The following is a 19,155-nucleotide window of genomic DNA, read 5'->3' as shown; positions in this document are numbered from 1 at the left end:
TGTGGAGTGGTCGATGCGGCAAGGCCCAGCACCCAGACCTGATCTTACCTGATGTAAATAAAGTCCAAGACCTATTTAGTCGCTTGGACATATTGCATGTATTCATCCCCTGACTTGCCAACAAAAACTGGATGTAAAAGTTATTATTTAATCCTCATCACACTGTCTTTGTTCCCCTACTGCTTTGTTTCTTGGGCCAATTTCCACCCAATGTGGTATGTGGATGAGGGTCAACTACAGAATGATTTGTTTTGATAAAAGTCAAGGTCACTAGGGTCAAAGGTTTTGGTTTTTTTACATCCTTGTTCCTGTGTCCATTAAACGTGGTGGTAAAACTTTACCGAAAACTTTACATGCATATGTTTAGCAGGTCTGCCATCTTATCATGCCCCCTCACTCACACACACACACACACACACACACACACACACACACACACACACACACACACACACACACACACACACACACACACAACACCAATAAAAAGTGCAACTAAATAAACAAAGCCAGTGCAGTTTTCCCCTTGCCCGTCTTGGCAGTTAGTACTGTGTGAAAAGAGCTGGCAGTCGTGGCCAGAATCTCAACAGCTTGATTCGTGAAAAGAGGCAATTGGGAGGAGTGGTATGCTGGAAAAGTTCCATCTCTGTAAGTTAAGAGGTAGTTTGGAGAGTCGACGTCCCCCAGCAGTCAGAAATGCTGTAAAACATTTTTGGACCAATTTGAAGTTCTTTTTTTTAATGCCAAAACAGTCAGAAAAGATACAAGAAACATCTAATTTTAGTCGGCCCATTATGGACAGGATGTCAGTCGAAAATCGACCAGTGTGAGATAATCCAGGAAAACCAATTTTTGCCTTTGTCTGGTTTACTCAACTATTTATGAGCCAATTGTTATGAAAACTGATGGAATATTTATTGCTTATGGGGGGGGCATTCAGTTTTAATATGAAGCCATGCACATATTATTCTGTTGTAAAATTTGTCTTAAAATATGTATTTTGGTACATTTCCATCAGATTAAAGTATGTGTGTGTGTGTGTGTGTGTGTGTATATATATATATATATATATATATATATATATATATATATATATCTTGGCACCCGTCACTGTGTCTTATTTAATGAATATGAGAACCTGATAAAATCTGTGTGGTAGCATGGTTAGGTTGGCAGCACAGCTGGTTCTTCTTATTTTGAAATACAGTATTGGAGCATCAGTGAATAACTCCTAATTTACCAAACAACACTAAATCAGCGTACAAATTACCGGTGGAGTAAGCTTGTATTTATTCAAGCGACCATTCCTGGACAATGCTTGATGACGGAGACTTTATGTTCAGAATGTGTGCATATTATAGTGACACAAATAGGACAACATGCAGAAATGGTCATTTTTATGCTAATCTGCTGTAATGATTATCACCCATAACACAAGACATCTTACTTTATATTCATAATCAGTGTGATGTTGACACGGATATGATGACATACATGTTTGTGCTAATTAAACTGTTGATTTGCAAGCATTACATTTTATTTATTTATTTATTTTTTTACATTTCTAGGGTGTCTCAAATTTGGCTACTTTTAGCTGTTGTAAACAGCGGTGTGAACTCTGACTGCTGCTCAAATTAATCCACATCTTCATTTCTGTCATCATTCCTGAGCCGACATACCGTAACTCACCCACCTGGGTCAATTTATGCATCAGGTTTGGTGTGTGCATCTGGATTTGTGCATCGGTTTGGTGCGTGCATCTGGATTTGTGCATCGGCTTGGTGCGTGCATCTGGATTTGTGCATCGGCTTGGTGCGTGCATCTGGATTTGTGCATCGGCTTGGTGCGTGCATCTGGATTTGCGCACTGGCACGGTGCGTGCATCTGGAATTGCGCACTGGCACGGTGCGTGCATCTGGATTTGCGCACTGGCACGGTGCGTGCATCTGGATTTGCGCACTGGCACGGTGCGTGCATCTGGATTTGCGCACTGGCACGGTGCGTGCATCTGGATTTGCGCACTGGCACGGTGTGTGCATCTGGATTTGCGCACTGGCACGGTGCGTGCATCTGGATGTGTGCATCGGTTTGGTGCGTGCATCTCGATGTGTGCATCGGTTTGGTGCGTGCATCTGGATTTGTGCATCGGCTCTGTGCATCTGGATTTGTGCACTGGGACGGTGCGTGCATCTGGATTTGTGCATCAGGTTTGGTGCGTGCATCGGCTTGGTGCATCGGGATGTGTGCATCAGGTTTGGTGCGTGCATCGGGATGTGTGCATCAGGTTTGGTGCGTGCATCGGGATCTGAGAATCTGTCTCAATTTGTGCATCTGAGTAAGTTCTGCATTTGTTTTTAAATTATGTTTCATACACATTTGATTTGTGCTGCAAACAGCTGAGTACAGTTGCACCCTGAGTTGAGATTTCTGTATGTTTGTGTCTGAGCCCTGGGAAACTATTGTTGGAAGCATTGTAGCGATGACAGCACATCAAAGGTTGTTTTGGTAATGAATGTAGTCTCAGAGGCTTACACGCTCTGCACACTTTCTATCTCCACTTCTACTTATTGATACTTCAAGTCGATCTAATGAGGTGATGCAAAAAAAAAAAGGATTTTGGTGGGTACATGTCGCATTCAGGTTACAGTTTGCAATTCAAGAGTTTTCAAGTAAAATGAATACCTGTTCTTTTTTTTCTATCATGCCTGCGGCACCTCTTAAGGCCTTGTTTTCAGATAATTAGTTGATCTTCCTTTTACACCTCTCAAATCCCTTGGTGATCTTTGTGGCTGTGAACTGTCATGCAACGATGTAAGAACATGCCGACATCATCATCACCTCTTTGAGACAGCGCAATTACTTGTATACAATGTGTTCATTAGGCTTCATTAAATGGTTATAACGTATTCCTCCTTTAGAATTGAACCAACAACACGGCCTTTTTATTTATATCGACAGTATATTGCCAATTATTTTGTCTGTACAGTGCATTTATGGTCCTCAAACAATTAATTCTGAAGACTTTATTGCACAAGTTGACCTTTAGCATTGTTATCACTTGTCTGCAGTTAGCATATTAATGCAACTGGCAACACTAATGATCTTTATAAATATTGCAATGAACATTTATAACACCGGTAACAATCTGACAAAAACAACCAACCACAGAAATAATTACAAAGGCCCTGTTAACTAATATTTATACCATGCCTGTACCAGGGACCAGTAGTCCACCAGATGATGTTAAATTGCTTTAATGAGCACTGCAGCACTTCTCGTGCATCCAAATTATCATTAATATTTAATTGGTTTTGTGAAAATCTGTTTCTGACTCATCCAGCAAAAAGAAAGGAAGAAAGAAAGAAAAACAGTGGAAAAGCATTAAATCCTTGTGGTAATAAGGTATGATAATGTAAAAGAAAACTTAAAAAAAAAACTGTGTATTGTATACAATAATTTAATTAAACTAATTTATTTAATTAATTTCATTTTTTCATTTATATAGTGCCAAATCACAACAAAGTTACTCCAAGGTGCTTCACACAAGTAATGTCTAACCTTACCAACCCCCAGAGCAAGCACACAGGCGACAGTGGTAAAGAAAAACTCCCTCTGATGACTTGAGGAAGAAACCTCAAGCAGACCAGACTCAAAGGGGTGACCCTCTGCTTGGGCCATGCTACTGACACAATTTACAAAATGAATATACAGGAAATTTTACTGGCGCACAAGACTGGAGGGTTGCAGAAGTAGACACCCACTCCTATGGAGCCGCACCTCAAACAGCAAGAAAAAACAGAACCAGGCATCAGGAAGATAACATACATTTATAATTTGTCAACATTAAGCAACAAAAAACCCAGAAGAAATACTAAGGTGATCGCCGGCCACTAGCCCTAAGCTTCACTAAAAGACCCAGTCTTTAGATTAAATTGAGGTCACGGCCCACTCCTTTTTTTAATAAAATTAATTTAAAAGGGTATAAAGCATAGTAACATACTATGCCAGTATGCTACCCATACGAAAGGGAAAATAAGTGTGTCTTAAGTCTGGGCTTGAAAGTCTCTACAGAAACTGACTGTTTTATTGACACAGGGAGATCATTCCACAGAACAGGAGCATGATAAGAGAAAGCTCTGTGACCCACAGACTTTATATTCACCCTATGGACAAAAAGTAGTCCTGTACTGTGAGAACGCAGTGCCCGGGCCAGTACATAGGGTTTAATTAGGTCAGCTAAGTAGGGAGGTGCCAGTTCATGAACAGTTTTATAGGTTAGTGACAGAACCTTAAAATCTGATCTCACTGGGACAGGAAGCCAGTGGAGAGATGCCAAAATGGGTGTAATGTGGTCAAACTTTCTGCTTTGTGTCAAACGTCTGACAGCAGCATTTTGAACCAATTGGAGACCCGTAATGCTGGACTGCGGTAAACCAGAAAATATAACATTGCGGTAGTCAAATCTAGAGAGACAAACACATGAATCAGGGTCTCGGCATCAGCTATAGACAGGATGGGACGAATCTTCGCTATATTTCGCAGGTGGAAGAAAGCACTCCTTGTAGTATCTCTAATGTGGAGGTCAAAGGGCAGTGTACGATCAAAAATTACCCCAAGGTTCCTCACTTTGTCAGTGTGATGTATGACACACGAGCCTAGGCTAAGCAGCCAAATTGATGCTGATGTCTCACTGGACCAAGAACCATCATTTCAGTCTTATCAGAGTTTAAAAGTAGGAAATTGCGAGACATCTAGCTTTTCACTGATGCAAGGCAATCTTCTAAGGATTTTATGTGGATGAGATTACCAGCAGTTATCGGCATGTATAACTGAGTATCATCAGCATAGCAATGAAAGGTAATCCCAAAATGCTGCAATATGTGCCCAAATGGTGCTATATAAAGGGAGAAAAGCATGGGGCCCAAGACGGACCTCTGTGGAACCCCAAATTTCATGTCACTAAGGTTAGAGGTAGTGTTACAAAAGTACATTTATGTCTTAAATAGGCCTGAGGTTGGTACAGGTACCAACCCTGCAATTAAACAGTGAGAAGCAGATGAAACTGTGCAACTTTCCCTGGATTGGACACCAGTTCATTGCATAATTCTTTCCCAGGCAAGGCTGGTGACCATAGGCATCTGGGTAGACTGGGACAATGCTGATGAAGTGTTTTGTCCAAGGACACGGACAGGTAGTGTGACTGGCAATAAAACCCTGGTGTACATATTATTAGCCAGGCCTGAGCTGCATACTTTGCATGTTTGTTAATGCAGTGTATACACCTGTGCCCCATGCTGCCCCATTGAGTCCAAGAAGGACCCAGAACACATCCCAGACAAATGACCAAATTCACTTGGAAGAAGTCAGAGACTCAGCCTCACAGTACATGTATGTCCAACAACTTGATCTCGCATATTTCCATGATGTCCTAGAAAGCAGCCCGGCAAACCAGGCTTCATGAAACTCACTATAAGCTCCAAAGAAGTTTGTCTGTATTCATGCTTGCATCCAGTGAGTACTCTAATGTGGTTGATTGTTCACTTTTTAGGTGTGAAGCCAGACTCCTGTCTCTTAGCGACATGTTACTGTAAGTGAATCTAATAAGAATAATCAATGCTTCCCAGCACAGAGGGCAGTGCAGTACCCCTGTAGCTGCTGCAGTCCAGGCAATCACCCTTTCCTTTCCAGTAAGTCAAGATGATATTTATCTCCCAGGTTGAAATAGAGTATTTGCAATGTCAGGAGAACAGTGTCTCCACCCACATGGAGAGCTTCACCAGCTTGGAACCACTGGCTTTTTTTTTCTTTTTTGCAATGTCAAGAAACCTTGATTTTGAGCCACTTCTGTTGCAGAACATTTCAATTTTTCAAGCTTGATAAATGTCTGACATTTCCCAGCCTTTGAGCTTGTAATAATGGGCAAGTGGCTACTTTGCGCAATGTAGCAAAAAAGTGAAAGTTCCTCAGTTTAATTGTCTGTTTGTATCTCTTTGTTGTAGATGGCAACTGTGGCACTGAATTTTGACAGGCAAAGTTTATTTCATTTTTTTCAGTTCCGTTAATGAGAGAGCCATTGATTAGATTTTGACTTGACACAAACAACTTACTATCTGTCTAATCACAGCAGGACATATGTCACTCTTGCAGGACAGACAGATCCCATGAATATACAGTATATGATCTGATTAAAATCTTTTCAAGAACTAATGAAATTGGAGCACACTTTGTATAGAGGCATTGATTTTTTTTTTTTTAAACTGTCCATGATGGTCCTTTTTGAATTCAGATTCTCTGTAACCGGCATCGTCTTCCCGGGGAAATGCAAAGACTTGCATTGCGCGAAGTAATCACATTATCAAAAAGCATGAATTTGAGGTACAACAAAAGCATTATTGATTTGTGGATCTTGCAGCTCTCCAGGCTTTTGAATTGTAGATACTGATAGTTTCGTCATTGTTGCAGATTGAACTTGACCAAAACAAAGGAGGAACGGGTGCAGTTAGATTAAAAAGCTTTTTTTTTTTAAACGATGCTGTAATCAGAAAACAGAAGCTGCTTATAAATATATTTCACCAGGGATATATTTCACCAGCCATTAAATTTTGTACTCCCTAATGATGGTCTCAACAGGGGTTGTGACCAGAGGATCCTTGGTTTGATTCTCTGTCTGACAGGAAAAGCATTGCCCTACCCTTAAGCCCTAGTCCCAGCTTTTTTTTTTTTTTTTTTTTTTTTTTTTTTTTTTTTGGTATGAGCCCAGTTATTCAACAAATGCGGAAGAATAGTGGCTCTGAGAGGCTCTTAGAGGCAGAATATTTGGCTAACGAGGCTCATCTCTGAGCGTGGAGCTAATTTCATGAAGTTCAAAATTTAGCAACAACAGCGTGGGGCAGTTTGTGTAGGAGTTTACTACGAGGACAAACGAGAATTTTAGAGGCATGTTTGTAGTGGGGATGAGGCCATTATCATGCACCTGGTGGCTATGAGGACAGGACAGGCTGTTTTGGCTCTGTCCTCTTGCGCACTACAATCCCACCTGCTTTGTGCGCTGGACGCTGTATATAAAATAATTATTTTGTAGCGGATTAATCATTTTCTGTCACAGTTGGGCAGTTGAAAACACTTCTAATCGCTTCTGGAATCACAGAGGACTTTTTCATCTGGATTCTTTTTTTTTTCCTCTCTCTGTCTCTCTCTTGTGCATTGAGGTGGAGAACATATTTGGAATAGCTTAAAAGGTAATTATTTGTAATGTTTATATTGTAATAGCTTGGTAAAACAGTTGCATGTTCATTCCTTCTTTATAAGCAGCTGTAAAAGTATGCTGATATGATAGATTTAACATCTTGTTATAATGGATCAGATGAGCTCCTCACTCCTGTGTGCGTGCTAACGCAATGACTTGCACTCAAGATGAGCATTTACACAGAACGGAAGCTCGCAAAAGAGCGATTTTGCAGTGAGTAACGGACGAACACAAAGTTAAAAGTTGGATCAAGCTTGGTAAAACAGTTGCATGTTCATTCCTTCTTTATAAGCAGCTATAAAAGTATGTTTATGATAGATTTAACATCTTCTTGCTGACACGATTCACGGTCAAGACGAAAATTATGCAGAACGCGAGCTTGCAAAAGTTAAGTTGGATCACGGTGTCAAAATGACTGTAAGCCTCGGAAGAAAAAAAACCAGCGAGAAGAAGCGCAGAGGTAACTATCCAGGAACCCGTGGTTTGGTTCTAGCTGGTCTATGGATGTGTTTTGTATTGTGAGTGCTTTGTTGTTGTTTTTTTTTTTGGGGGGGGGGGGGGGGGGGGTAGTGATCCACAGCAGCCACCTCATTGTGGTGTATTCTTTTTTTTTTTTTTTTTTTTGGTCACAGAGAGTTGGGTGTACAAGCAGAAATGGTGCATTTAATGACTCTGGAACACAGGTGAACAGCAGCCTGGCGCACGGATGCACACACCAGCCGGACTGTGCAGGAGCATCTTTTTTTGGACTGCATTTTAAAAAATGTGATAACATCTTGAATGGATGCTGTGAATTGAAAACCCACATTTTAAAGGAACATGTGTGGGAGGGTTGGAGGTTTGGACCAAACCCATGCCTAAACGTGCACCAACATCACGTTACATGGCACTACATGGATCATGTGTGGCTTGACATGGATCATATGCAGCGATACGAGCCATTCGAGGCTGGACGGGGCTCAAATGACAGGTCAGTCATGGCTCACTAGAGGCTGATACGTGGCACATGTGAGGTACATAGAGACGCCTTCGTAGCGGATATGTGATAGCTTAAAGTGAATCAATCTTTGAATAATCGCTGACACACCATGTGTGGCTCATTATTCTTGGCTTATTATTCGGTGGAACCGAGGCTTTAATCTCCAAGTTGCACCCAGTGTGCCACGTGTGTGCATCTGTAAAGTGCTTGCCTTTGAGTGTCTGCATCAGATGAATAAAGCACTGTATAAATGCAGTCCATTTGCTAAATTTAATTTTATTTGGTGCAGTCAGTAAAATGCATGTAGCCAAATACTACCCGTATGAGCATAGCTGTAAATGTACTTTAATACCCCCAACAGCACATTTGCACCAGTGCATTTACCAGTACTTGTAATTAGAATAAAAAAGATCATTTGTAATTTCAGTGCAGCACGATCAGCATTTCAAAGGTCGCGTCTCAACTTACTGCCCAGCATAAATTGCATGCGATTTGTATGTCTGTTCTTATGGGTGGTCAGACTGTTTTGTGCTGGCTCCACATCTGGTCCCCTCACTACTTCGCCAACCTGACTGAAACAATAATGTGTCACTTCATAAGGGTCTTAAAATCACTGTTAGTGTGGCGCCTTGTGCTTGAAAGCAATTTTCCTTGGGAGACATCACATATTTCACACATTCTTTCAGGGGCTTAGATGGATACTGGATGGAAAATTAGATTTTTTTTTTTTTTTTTTTTTGTACCCTCCAACCAAGAGGAACAGGAGTTGCTCCAGTGTGGCCCTATACAAGGCCTAGGACCGTGTCCAAAATAGGGAGTATGGAGTGGTGGAACATTTGCTGTGGGCTATACAATCCAATATGGCTGCAGTAAGAGTTACGTCTACATTCTCCTAAAACCATCAAACATGCTGTCAGTGGGCTTTGGACTCCGTCATGTTTGTACATTGGTGGGCTTGCCATTTGGTTCCTCATGTTAACTGAAATGAATAGATAATCCGGATGTGAAAGTACGAGGTATCTTATAAAACTAACCGGCAGTTTTAGATAAAAAAAAAAAACTATATGGATTTGATTGACATGCGATTACACCAATCATGCTTGAACCCTCGTGCGCATGCGTGAGTTTTTTCACGCGTGTCGGTGACGTCATTTCCCTGTGGGCAGGCCTTGAGTGAGATGTGGTCCCGCCCTCTCGGCTGAATTCCTTTGTTTCACACGCTGCTCGAGACGGCGCACGTTGCTTTATCAAACTTTTTTCTGGACCTGTGAGGAATATCCGAGTGGACACTATTCGAGAAATTCAGCTGGTTTTCGGTGAAAAGTTTAACGGCTGATGAGAGATTATGGGGTGTTTCTGTCACTGTAAGGACTTCCCAGGGAGCGGGACGTCCTGCAGCGCTTCCAGGCGCCGTCGTCGGCCTGTTTCAAGCTGAAATCATCCTAATTTAAGGCTTAATTCACCCAGGACGTCGTGAGAGAACAGAGAAGATTCAGAAGAGGCCGGCATGAGGACTTTATGCGGACATTCCACTGTTTAAGGACATTTTGTAATGAAAGACGTGCGTGCAAATTCGCCAAGTCGTTTCCGTGACGACTCGGTGAATCTGTGTGCGCCGCAACAGGAAAAACACCTCCGTGTTGAAAACCATTTGTAAAATTCAGGCGGCTTTTGATGGCTTTCAACAAGTGAGTAACTGAGAAATTGTTTAACAGCTTGGGCATGTTCCAACTTGTCTGTTAAGGTTTCCAATGGAGGTGTTTTTCCTGTCGCGACCCCCCGCGGTCGGGTCCGGCCCGACATGCGACTCTGCCCGCACGTTCTTTCATTACAAAATGTCCGTTAACAATGGAATGTCCGAATAAACTCCTCATGCCGACTTCTTCTGAAAGTTCTCTGTTCTCTGAGGACTTACTGGGTCAACAGAGCCTGAAATGTGGAAGTTTTCAACTTGAAACGGCGAGACGCTGCCGCCTCGAAGCGCAGATCGCCGTCAGGCGCCGTGGGCCGTCCTTACGGTGACACTACCAGACCAAAATCTCTCATCAGCCGTTAAAAGCCGTTTACAGAAAACCAGCTGAATTTATCGAATGGTGTCCACTCAGTTGTGCCTTACAGTTTTGAAAAAAATTTTATCAAACAAAGCAGCAGTCTCTGAGCCATTCCTAAACAATGAAAAAATCGATGAGAGGGTGGGCGACTCCTCACTCAAACACTGCCCACAGGCGAATGACGTAACTGACAGGCGTGAAAAAACTCTCACATGCCCACGAGGGTTCAAGCATGTCTGATGTAATCACACGTGATTCAAATCCATATGGTTTTTGAAAAAAAAAATAAGGTCGGATACTTTTCTAATAGACCTCGTATATGATCCTTTTTTGTAATCTAGGGTAAAAAAAAAAATTGGTACACTAGGAATTAGAAAAGGAATAATGCAAAAATATCTGCCGTTTGCTTGTCTAACATATACAGAGATTTGTCATCGGTAAAACTTAAGATATTAATAAAAGTGATGAAGGATAATTTGCCGAGTTTACAGTCATGTACTGATGGATAGATTTGAAACACCCCCTGTGTTCAGTGTTTATGTCAGGGACATAAATTATTGCCAGTGACTGTATTAGCTAAATGGAACACTGGCTCCCTCTGTCAAAACCTGAGCTTGAATTAGTTTTTCCTCTTTCATTTTGGCTGCTGTTGCCGGCTTAACTAATGGTACCCAACCTGAGTCAGCTGAACAGATCCATTTAAGATTCACTTGCATCAGCAGTACCCACATTCCCAACTCGACATGACCATAAAATCCCAGAGGACGGAGGTCCTGTTTCTAGACCTGTATAAACTTAATGCTGTCATTATTCCCAGATGAGAGGGGAAGCCGACTGCAGGCATTCCCCGATTTCCCTGCAACAAAAAGTTGAAGCCAGTCGCGGTCTTCATTCTTTACATTTATTATTACATTATTTTGCTATTATATTCCTTTCTTTTCGGTGACCCAGGTTGACTAACAAGAAGGGAATTAATGCAGACCTGGAAGAAGTAATACACAACATCCAAAATTACAGCGCCAGTTGCCTTAGCTAGCAGTGATAATTCATATCATTTTTTAAAATTAAGCCCGACCAAAGTACAAACTGTTCAAAAAATAGATTTATAAGATTTGTAGCAAGTTATGACAATGATGGATGGTACAAATACCCTCCCTACTCATGATTGTTGAGTTACTTTTGGCAACCATCTTCAATAGGCTGTGCAAAAATAGCAGTCACTTTCAGATAAGCTAACCATAATTTGAGAGTTGACATTGAGCTACTTGAAATGATAATGTACAAAATTGCAAGCGAAATCATGTTGGCTAGCTGTGACAAGTCATCTAATGTTATAAAATTAAGCAATACCAAAGTATAAGATGTTTTAAAAACAGATTTATAATATTTGTAGCCAGTTGTAAGATGATAATGAAGGGTTGAAATATCCTCCCTACTCAATGATTGTTGGGTGACTATTGGCTAGTGGCTTCAGTCACCTGTTGATCCCAATATATAATTATGCTTATTAAGTAAAAACTACTTTTAATTTACAGTCAAGCATAAGATATTGGATACCACAAATACATTCCTTTCATGTAAGTCCCCCTTTAAACAGACGGAGATCGTTGGGTGACCACCGAGTGATCAAAAATTGGCCAGATCTCTAAATGATTTCTTAAAGCCTCGAAAAAGCAGTTTCAGTGTAAATGTTTGGGAGATCCTTGTGTGCTCGTTGTGTGATTAAAAATGCAATTTTTGGAGTCCCCTGCAGCGGCTGTTGAGAGTTTGCAGAGCGCTCATTGTGTAACAGAGATCTCACTGAGAGATCTATGCAGACTGCCAAGAGATCCAGTGCGATCAAGAGAGACCAGTGGGAGATTGTTGAGAGATTAAGCATTCATTGAGCGACTGTTGAGAGTTTGTTGAGAGATGGCTTCCCTTGGTGATTGTTGAGATTGTTTTTGACTGAGTCAAAACTTTGAGGAGACCATGGTGTCTGTAGAGATCACTGGAAGATCATTGAGGGATTGTTGCGAGATTATTGAGCATTCATTGAGCGATTGTTGAGAGATGACTTCCCTTGAAGATTGTTGAGAGACTGTTTTGGATTGAGTCAAAACTTTGAGGAGACCGTGGTGTCTGTAGATCGCTGGAAGATCATTGAGGGATTGTTGAGCATTCATTGAGTGATTGTTGAGATTGTTGAGCATTCATTGAGTGATTGTTGAAAGTTTATTGAGAGATGGCTTCCCTTGGAGATTGTTGAGAGATTGTTTTGGACTGAGTCAAAACTTTGATGAGACCGTGGTGTCTGTAGAGATCACTGGAAGATCACTGAGAGATTGGTGATTGCTGGACATTCATTGAAAGACTGTTGAGAGATCTAGCCGTTTCTTCATCTCGCAATGATCCCCACCCTGTGTAAATGGGGTTTCATTGTTAATTTATCGAATTAGCAGCTGTACAAGTTATTTGTTACATTTGTTTTTGAGCAAATTGTTGTGTGTTGGGGGGGTGTGGCTGGACATTTTGGTGTTCTTTTCTTTTCTTTGCTCTCCAGGTGGTATGAAAACTGATTTGTCTGTGGAGAAGGTGCTGGCTGAAGAATCCTTCACCCTCATCAACATTATGTGCAGCACCTGTGGATGGTGCTCACATGCAACCTTAAAGACTTTCAGCTGAAGCAGATAATTAGATGGCGTTCTGTATTTAAGCCATGTGTGATTCAAGCAGAATTGCCGGGAACTCGACCTTGTGATGTTCATTTGTGAGACGCTGAGGACCGCGCCTGGGTTTGACACATCGTGCCTGTGAAGCAGGAAGGGTGAGGGACACATGCTGTCAGCACACATCAGAGGTGATTAATTGTTTAACTACTTGTTGATAGTAACTTGGTATTTTGTTACGCAGTATATTTGAATTGTGATGAGAATTGTGCAGCTCGCTTCTCACTGCTGTGGCGTGCAGACAACTGATCCTCCACCTGTTGTGAGAAGCTGCTCATTTACATAAAGCTTAAATACAGACCTGAATGTGTTGCTGATAGTGTGTGCCTTTTGAAGGATATTGCTTGGAACTGCTGACTTACCTCACCTCTTCTATCCTTCGCAGAGAGTCGGTTTGTCGTGTCCACCTGGGGGGTGTTTGGCGGTAAAGTGAGTCCAGAAGCACCGGGCTTCGATCCTTTTAGGCGCTGGAGAGCGTGCCAGCCTTCACTCCACCAGACTGACGCATCTTTTGTTTATACACCTTGTTTTGCACCAGAGGGTGAAGTAATAAATTGTTTTGTTATTGGAACCGCTTTCTGGTTATTTTAGCGCTGGGTTCCGTCGGACGCAGGTCCGCTCCTCAACCTGCGTCGACACATAACACAAATATTGTTTTCATCATGGTATGCCCTGTTAATGATTTATTTATTTATTTTGTAGTATAACCTTATATTTTAATGCTACATATTGGAAAATGTTTAGGTCCATCCACTGTGTATTTTTGTCTTATTTCACCATAAGAAATAAATATTATGTTATGTAACTTCTTTAAGCTGGTTTGTTTATGCTGTGAGCTATTTTTAATCCGGATTTTAGAATAATTTTATCACTGAACGATTCCCAGTAACTGTCTTTGTGTTATGTGTCAAGCAGTACACCTACTAAGGAATCAAGCCTGTTTTTTTTTTTGTTTTTTTTTTGTTTTTTCTTCTTCTTCTTCTTCTTCTTCTTCTTATTCTTATTCTTCTTATTATTATTATTATAAAATATTTGTAACTTGATAATTAGTTTTTTTTTTTCTTTTTTAATGCATTAGAGTTTAAATGGACATTTCTGCCAACCCGCTGATGAAGAACAAAGAAAAACACTACATTTTAGTCAAAATGGTTTGTCAGATAAATCAGTTTAAATGAGCCTTTTTAGGTTTTTGCAGTTGCATAGAAATAGCTGTTGTCCCATTCGTTGGTCATCCATGCTGTTTGTAACTGAGACCGCGTTATTCTCTGTTGGTCACAGTCTTGCAGTTTCATTTAGCTGAGCTCAGATGTTGACCAGAAAGTGTTTTTAAATTGCGTGTCAGAATCCTAATTAGTCTTGACAGTGATACGGAGTTACACATATTCAGCGGTGCTTGTCTGTAGCTATGCTTGAAGAATCAGTCTCTTAACGATTGGCTCACTGAAAGAAAATGAATGCGCAAGAGCAGCAGTGATGCCTCGGAGAGTCGCTGCAAGTGGATGCCTCGGGTTGTAGTGAGCGCGACCCTTCAGTGTGCCTCAATCTCAGTGTCGAGGACCTGAAAAGCATTCAACAGCCAGGAGAGCCTTTAGTGCAGCGGCGAGGACAGCAATATGTGGCTCCTGTCGGAGCCTCTGGGAAAAAAGGCTGCTGGCAGCCGGAGTGGCATGAAAGGCAACTATTCATTTTCTGCAAGATAAATGAATTGGCTGTGAATAACTGCAGGTGCAACCTCAGGACCTGGCCGTTTATATTTTATTTAGGTGAGCCTCATGCGTGACATGAGAAGCGATTAGCCAGAGACTAGTGTTATTCCATCCAAAAAGAGCCCCTGCTTTCAACCCGCTTTTGGAAACGGCCCTTTCGGCTTTTGATCACTAGAGTGTAACTCTCTGTCGGCCAGCATGCCAAATTACTAGCGCTGTGTTCAGCGCAGTAAACGAATGCGGCTCATTTGGGCTCCCACAATCTGAGCACAAACACATTCTAAGATGTGCTCAGAGCCGTTGCTGTGTCAGTGCCGCTTACCTTGATTGGAGCTGTTGGAGGGGAAGCGGTCAGACTTCTTGAGGGTGCGAAAATGAACTTTCTTGCTGGCTTGGCTTTCCCCGTAGAGACCGATTGACTGGACTTGGATGATATAATCCGTCTCCTCCTCCAAGTCCCAAAGAACGCACGAGCGACTGGTGGTGTTGACCTCACGGATGAATCGCAGCATGTGCCCGTCCTGCCTCTGGGGATGAAGAGATGGCAGAAAACAAATCAGTAAAAGGATAGGCACAAGAAAATGGGTCATCAATTAAGCTAAAGCATCCATGAAACAACCTTTTGCCTTTGTGTGTTTTAACAGAATTATTCCAAGTTGTCACCCATTATTTATGAAACTGGGTGTTAATATAAAGGGTCGAAGCACATTAAGTTATGGTATTAATTTGCAGTTAACCGTCACTTTCTTTAACCTTGTGCAGTGGGGTGTTGACTGAATCAAAATTAGTTGGCACATTTTGAGATCTATTGCTTTAGAATATTGGACCTTGATGGAGGTATGCTTTGGAGGGGTGTGGCTTGGCACTGTCTGTGAGGGGAAAAGTAGCTGTAAAAGCAACTGTGATGCAGTACCGTCTTTGCATGAGCAGTTATTCATGTAACCACATTCTGTTTAAACTTGGTGATGCAGGAACTCCAGGGACATGTCACACGGATACACTCTATATATCCTGGAAACAACCCTTTGGTGACATCGCCATCTAGGTAGTGTCTGACTCCGCCCAATGGATTATGGAGAAGACCAGCATGATCTGGCCATGATGAAGCCAGAACAGATCCATCTGTCTCAAAGATACCAAACTAGATGAATCTAACAGGAAAGGTCACATGAAGTATTTTTTTTTTTTTTTGGTTCTTGTAACAGGTGACTTGAGTGTGGGTATTAAAAATGATGAATGGCATACTGCCACATGTCAAACTATCAATACCTGATAATTAGGCCTAATTGTGCAAACACAAATTAAATATTAGAATTTCACTCAACAAAAATACTGACGCACCAACTTCATGCATATGCAATTGAGTCTACAGCAGCTAACAGCCACCGCTAGCTTCTAACCCATAACACTGGTTGTCACTCAATGCAACCACGCCCCTAATTATTCATATCGTATATGTATAGCTTGTATGTATGACTTGTATAAAAATTCACTCATGTACAGTTGTCATGAATGGGGAAACTAGTTATAGAGACCAGAATGTTTCATTTTTTATTTATTGTATTTATTGACAGTTTAACATGGGCTTCTGTGGGCATTAACTCGCTTTTGAAGGCAGCCTTAAGTGGCCATTCAAGGAATTGCATTATTTGGCACTTCCACATTGGCTTCATTTTTTCAGCACTGGAGGTTGGTGTTTGGCCACATTCTGGATGACAGCCAGTTAGAGAGAGAAGGAACTCCCGTTTGGGCATTTTTGCTTCATAATGCGTAAATATACTGTGACTTGTCTCCAAGTGAGCCTGTGTGTACGATATTACGTAAACTTTCTCATAAGATACTTCTGCATGTGGTGTGTTGGTGCAAGATGCAGGTGAACTCCCAGAAAACCTTCAATGAGTCCAAGAATAACACACGGAATACTTCATTACATGAACAATTGGCACTTTATTGTCACCATATGGAGTCTTGACTGGAAATTGAAAACTTGGGTAGTCCATATTTTGATGAGATTTGGGAAGAGGTGTTTTGCGTCAAAATCAAAGTATCAGACTTTCTTTATGATCTTTTAGAAAGTTGTTGAAGGATTCAGACCCATACAGTGTGGGAAATATCCATCCCACTTGCCTGCAGGGCTTTCTGCTGCCACCTCCCAACATCCCATCTGAACTCAGGCTGTCTTTGGGCTAAACACCTTTTGTGTGTGTGTGTGTGTGTGTGTGTGTGTGTGTGTGTGTGTGTGTGTGTGTGCGCACTTTTAAAGATCCCAAACAATTTGAGTATCCAATTGAAAAAGAAACATTTCTTTGAAAAAGGGATAACAAAAAGGTTAAATTCAGCCACATAATGAAATGCCTGCAGGAGACATGTATACATGAAGACAACTGTAAACTCATATTTTGTTTTTAAATTAGAAGGCAACACGTCAGCCTTCCTTCAGTTTCAAAGAGGTCATATAAATGTACATACAGTCAAAAAAAAAAAAAAAAAAAAAGGCGACATAATCTGTGCTTTGAGGTTCAACCTCACCATCAGTGTACTGTCCATTTTTAGTTGCGGTACTGTTTCATTTTCCAAAAATATTTTGTCAGTTTTCTTATAATCCTTTTATCCCAGTACGTCTGACAGAGCATCAGTAATTGTGACAAAGTATTAAAATGGAAACCAGACACATTTGTTGAGTGATGCGCCAGATCAGGGCTCAAATCCAGGCTTCCGATGATTTCCTGCACTCGGACATCAGAAGTGTATCTGTGTGCGGTGAAAATGTTGCACTTGTAGAAGCAGCAGTGACATTGTGTCTTCAGGTCCTTTGCCTTTGAGATCAACAGACACCTGGGAAGAGCGTTTGGAGTCATGAGATCACTGGACTTCCTGATATTTTTGCAGGAGAATGAAGGTTGAAGTCTTAATCATCCTGGTGCTTCATGTCTAACTGCACGGTTGTGAGACGTGGACACTAACCAGTGACTTAAGGCGTCAACCGGATGTCTTTGGTAAGAGGCTTCTTCAGAGGATCCTTGGGTACTGGTGGAGTGTTAGTGACAGACAAGCTGTTACTTACGGTTACTCCACTGAGGAGCATTAGATGCATTGTATGGACGCATCAGCAATGACATTTTGGACATGTGGGACATTTCTCTCTGCCTGATCCAGCATCTAGTTCCCTCAGTGTTGAGTGAGTCTAGAAGACCAATGGGACATCCAAGTTTCACCTTGGTGCAGCAAATAAATGGTTACTTTTGAGCAGTAGGGATGGAACAGTTGTCTGCCTAGATGCCTACTTCCCATACTTGCCTTGACTTGGGAAGAGATGTTGCAATACCTTTGCAGCAGGACACAATGAAGGCTTGATGCCAAACAAGAAATGTAGCCTTAGGTGCACAAAACTGATGTCCTTCATCCTTTTTCTTTCAATCTTTTTTCTTGCTAAAACCATTTTTTTTCTGATCTTTGGTGGATGGACTCGTGTGGTTTAAGAATTGGACGTCTTACTTGTTGTGAGATGGAGAAACCAATTATTATATCTCCCTCTGGAACATCCCAGGATACAGTTGCTGAATCAGCCCGTAGGTGCATGACGGACACGTTGACAGGTGCAGGTGGTCGATCTGCAAAAAATAAACAGAACAGTTACTAATTAGATCACTATGGTATGGCAGTTATGTTTATTCCCTTTGCAGAACAACAACAAAAAAAGAGAAGAAACCTTCTGCGTTTGACTTCCAAATACAATTACAGTTGAAATGAATCTAATACTTTTTTGTTGAAGTTCTCTGGGGACACTGAGCAGCACTCTCAAATCACCAGTGGAGCTCAGTAATTGTCACTGCAAAATATATTCATTCAGAAAATAACTGCACAATCACATTGTTGCTGTGAGGAGTCGGCCTGTTAATGCTGTTGGCTTTTAATGGTGCTCCAGAATGACTGATGCCAGTTGCACTCAAGAGCAAAAGCTTTATGAGTCCATTAGGAACTAGTTTCAGCGTAGGAATACGTTTAATCCCCAAGTGGATCTGAGCTGGTTTATGATTGGCTCTGAAGTTCGGTCATAACCACTGGAGAAGACAAATTGTGTTTGTGGGATGAAGACTAGTGCGGAGCCTACATCAGTCTGAAGTAAAAATCAGCTCTTTGTCTCATTCTCAGTTGTGTGAACTTGTGTAGCAGGCCAGGTTAGCTCAAACTAAATATACACCAGGGTGTAAAATAGTCTAAGCTGGTTTATACCTCTGGGTATGCTTTGGGCTAATGCCAGGCCCTTGAGTATAAACTGGACTAATGTATATGCTTATACTTGTGTAAAACAGACGACCACACTTTAATACTGGATATAGTCTGATCATGGGACTGTTGTTCTTGTATAAAGCAGGCGGTCGTTCTTTTAAAGTCATCAGATTTGTAGCAACAGCATACTGAGGTTTTGTTATGCTCCTACATTCCTGGTCTTGCATTGTCCAGA

The 19,155-nt window shown here is 41.4% G+C and overlaps 1 protein-coding gene across 1 annotated transcript in view; it reads right to left on the bottom strand.

Annotated features, from left to right (window-relative positions):
• The window catches only part of fndc4a (fibronectin type III domain containing 4a), a 38,127-nt gene that overhangs the window by 6,011 nt on the left and 12,961 nt on the right, over positions 1 to 19,155 (bottom strand). The window contains exons 2-3 of the mRNA XM_034162811.1: positions 18,186 to 18,301; positions 15,013 to 15,217 (exon numbers count right to left, since the gene is read on the bottom strand). Of these exons, the coding sequence (XP_034018702.1) occupies positions 15,013 to 15,217; positions 18,186 to 18,301 (321 nt within the window). The remainder of the gene's footprint in view (positions 1 to 15,012; positions 15,218 to 18,185; positions 18,302 to 19,155) is intronic.

Source organism: Thalassophryne amazonica, chromosome 21 (assembly GCF_902500255.1).
Source record: "Thalassophryne amazonica chromosome 21, fThaAma1.1, whole genome shotgun sequence".
Lineage (NCBI taxonomy): Eukaryota > Metazoa > Chordata > Actinopteri > Batrachoidiformes > Batrachoididae > Thalassophryne > Thalassophryne amazonica.
This window is presented reverse-complemented; position numbering and strand designations above follow the sequence as displayed.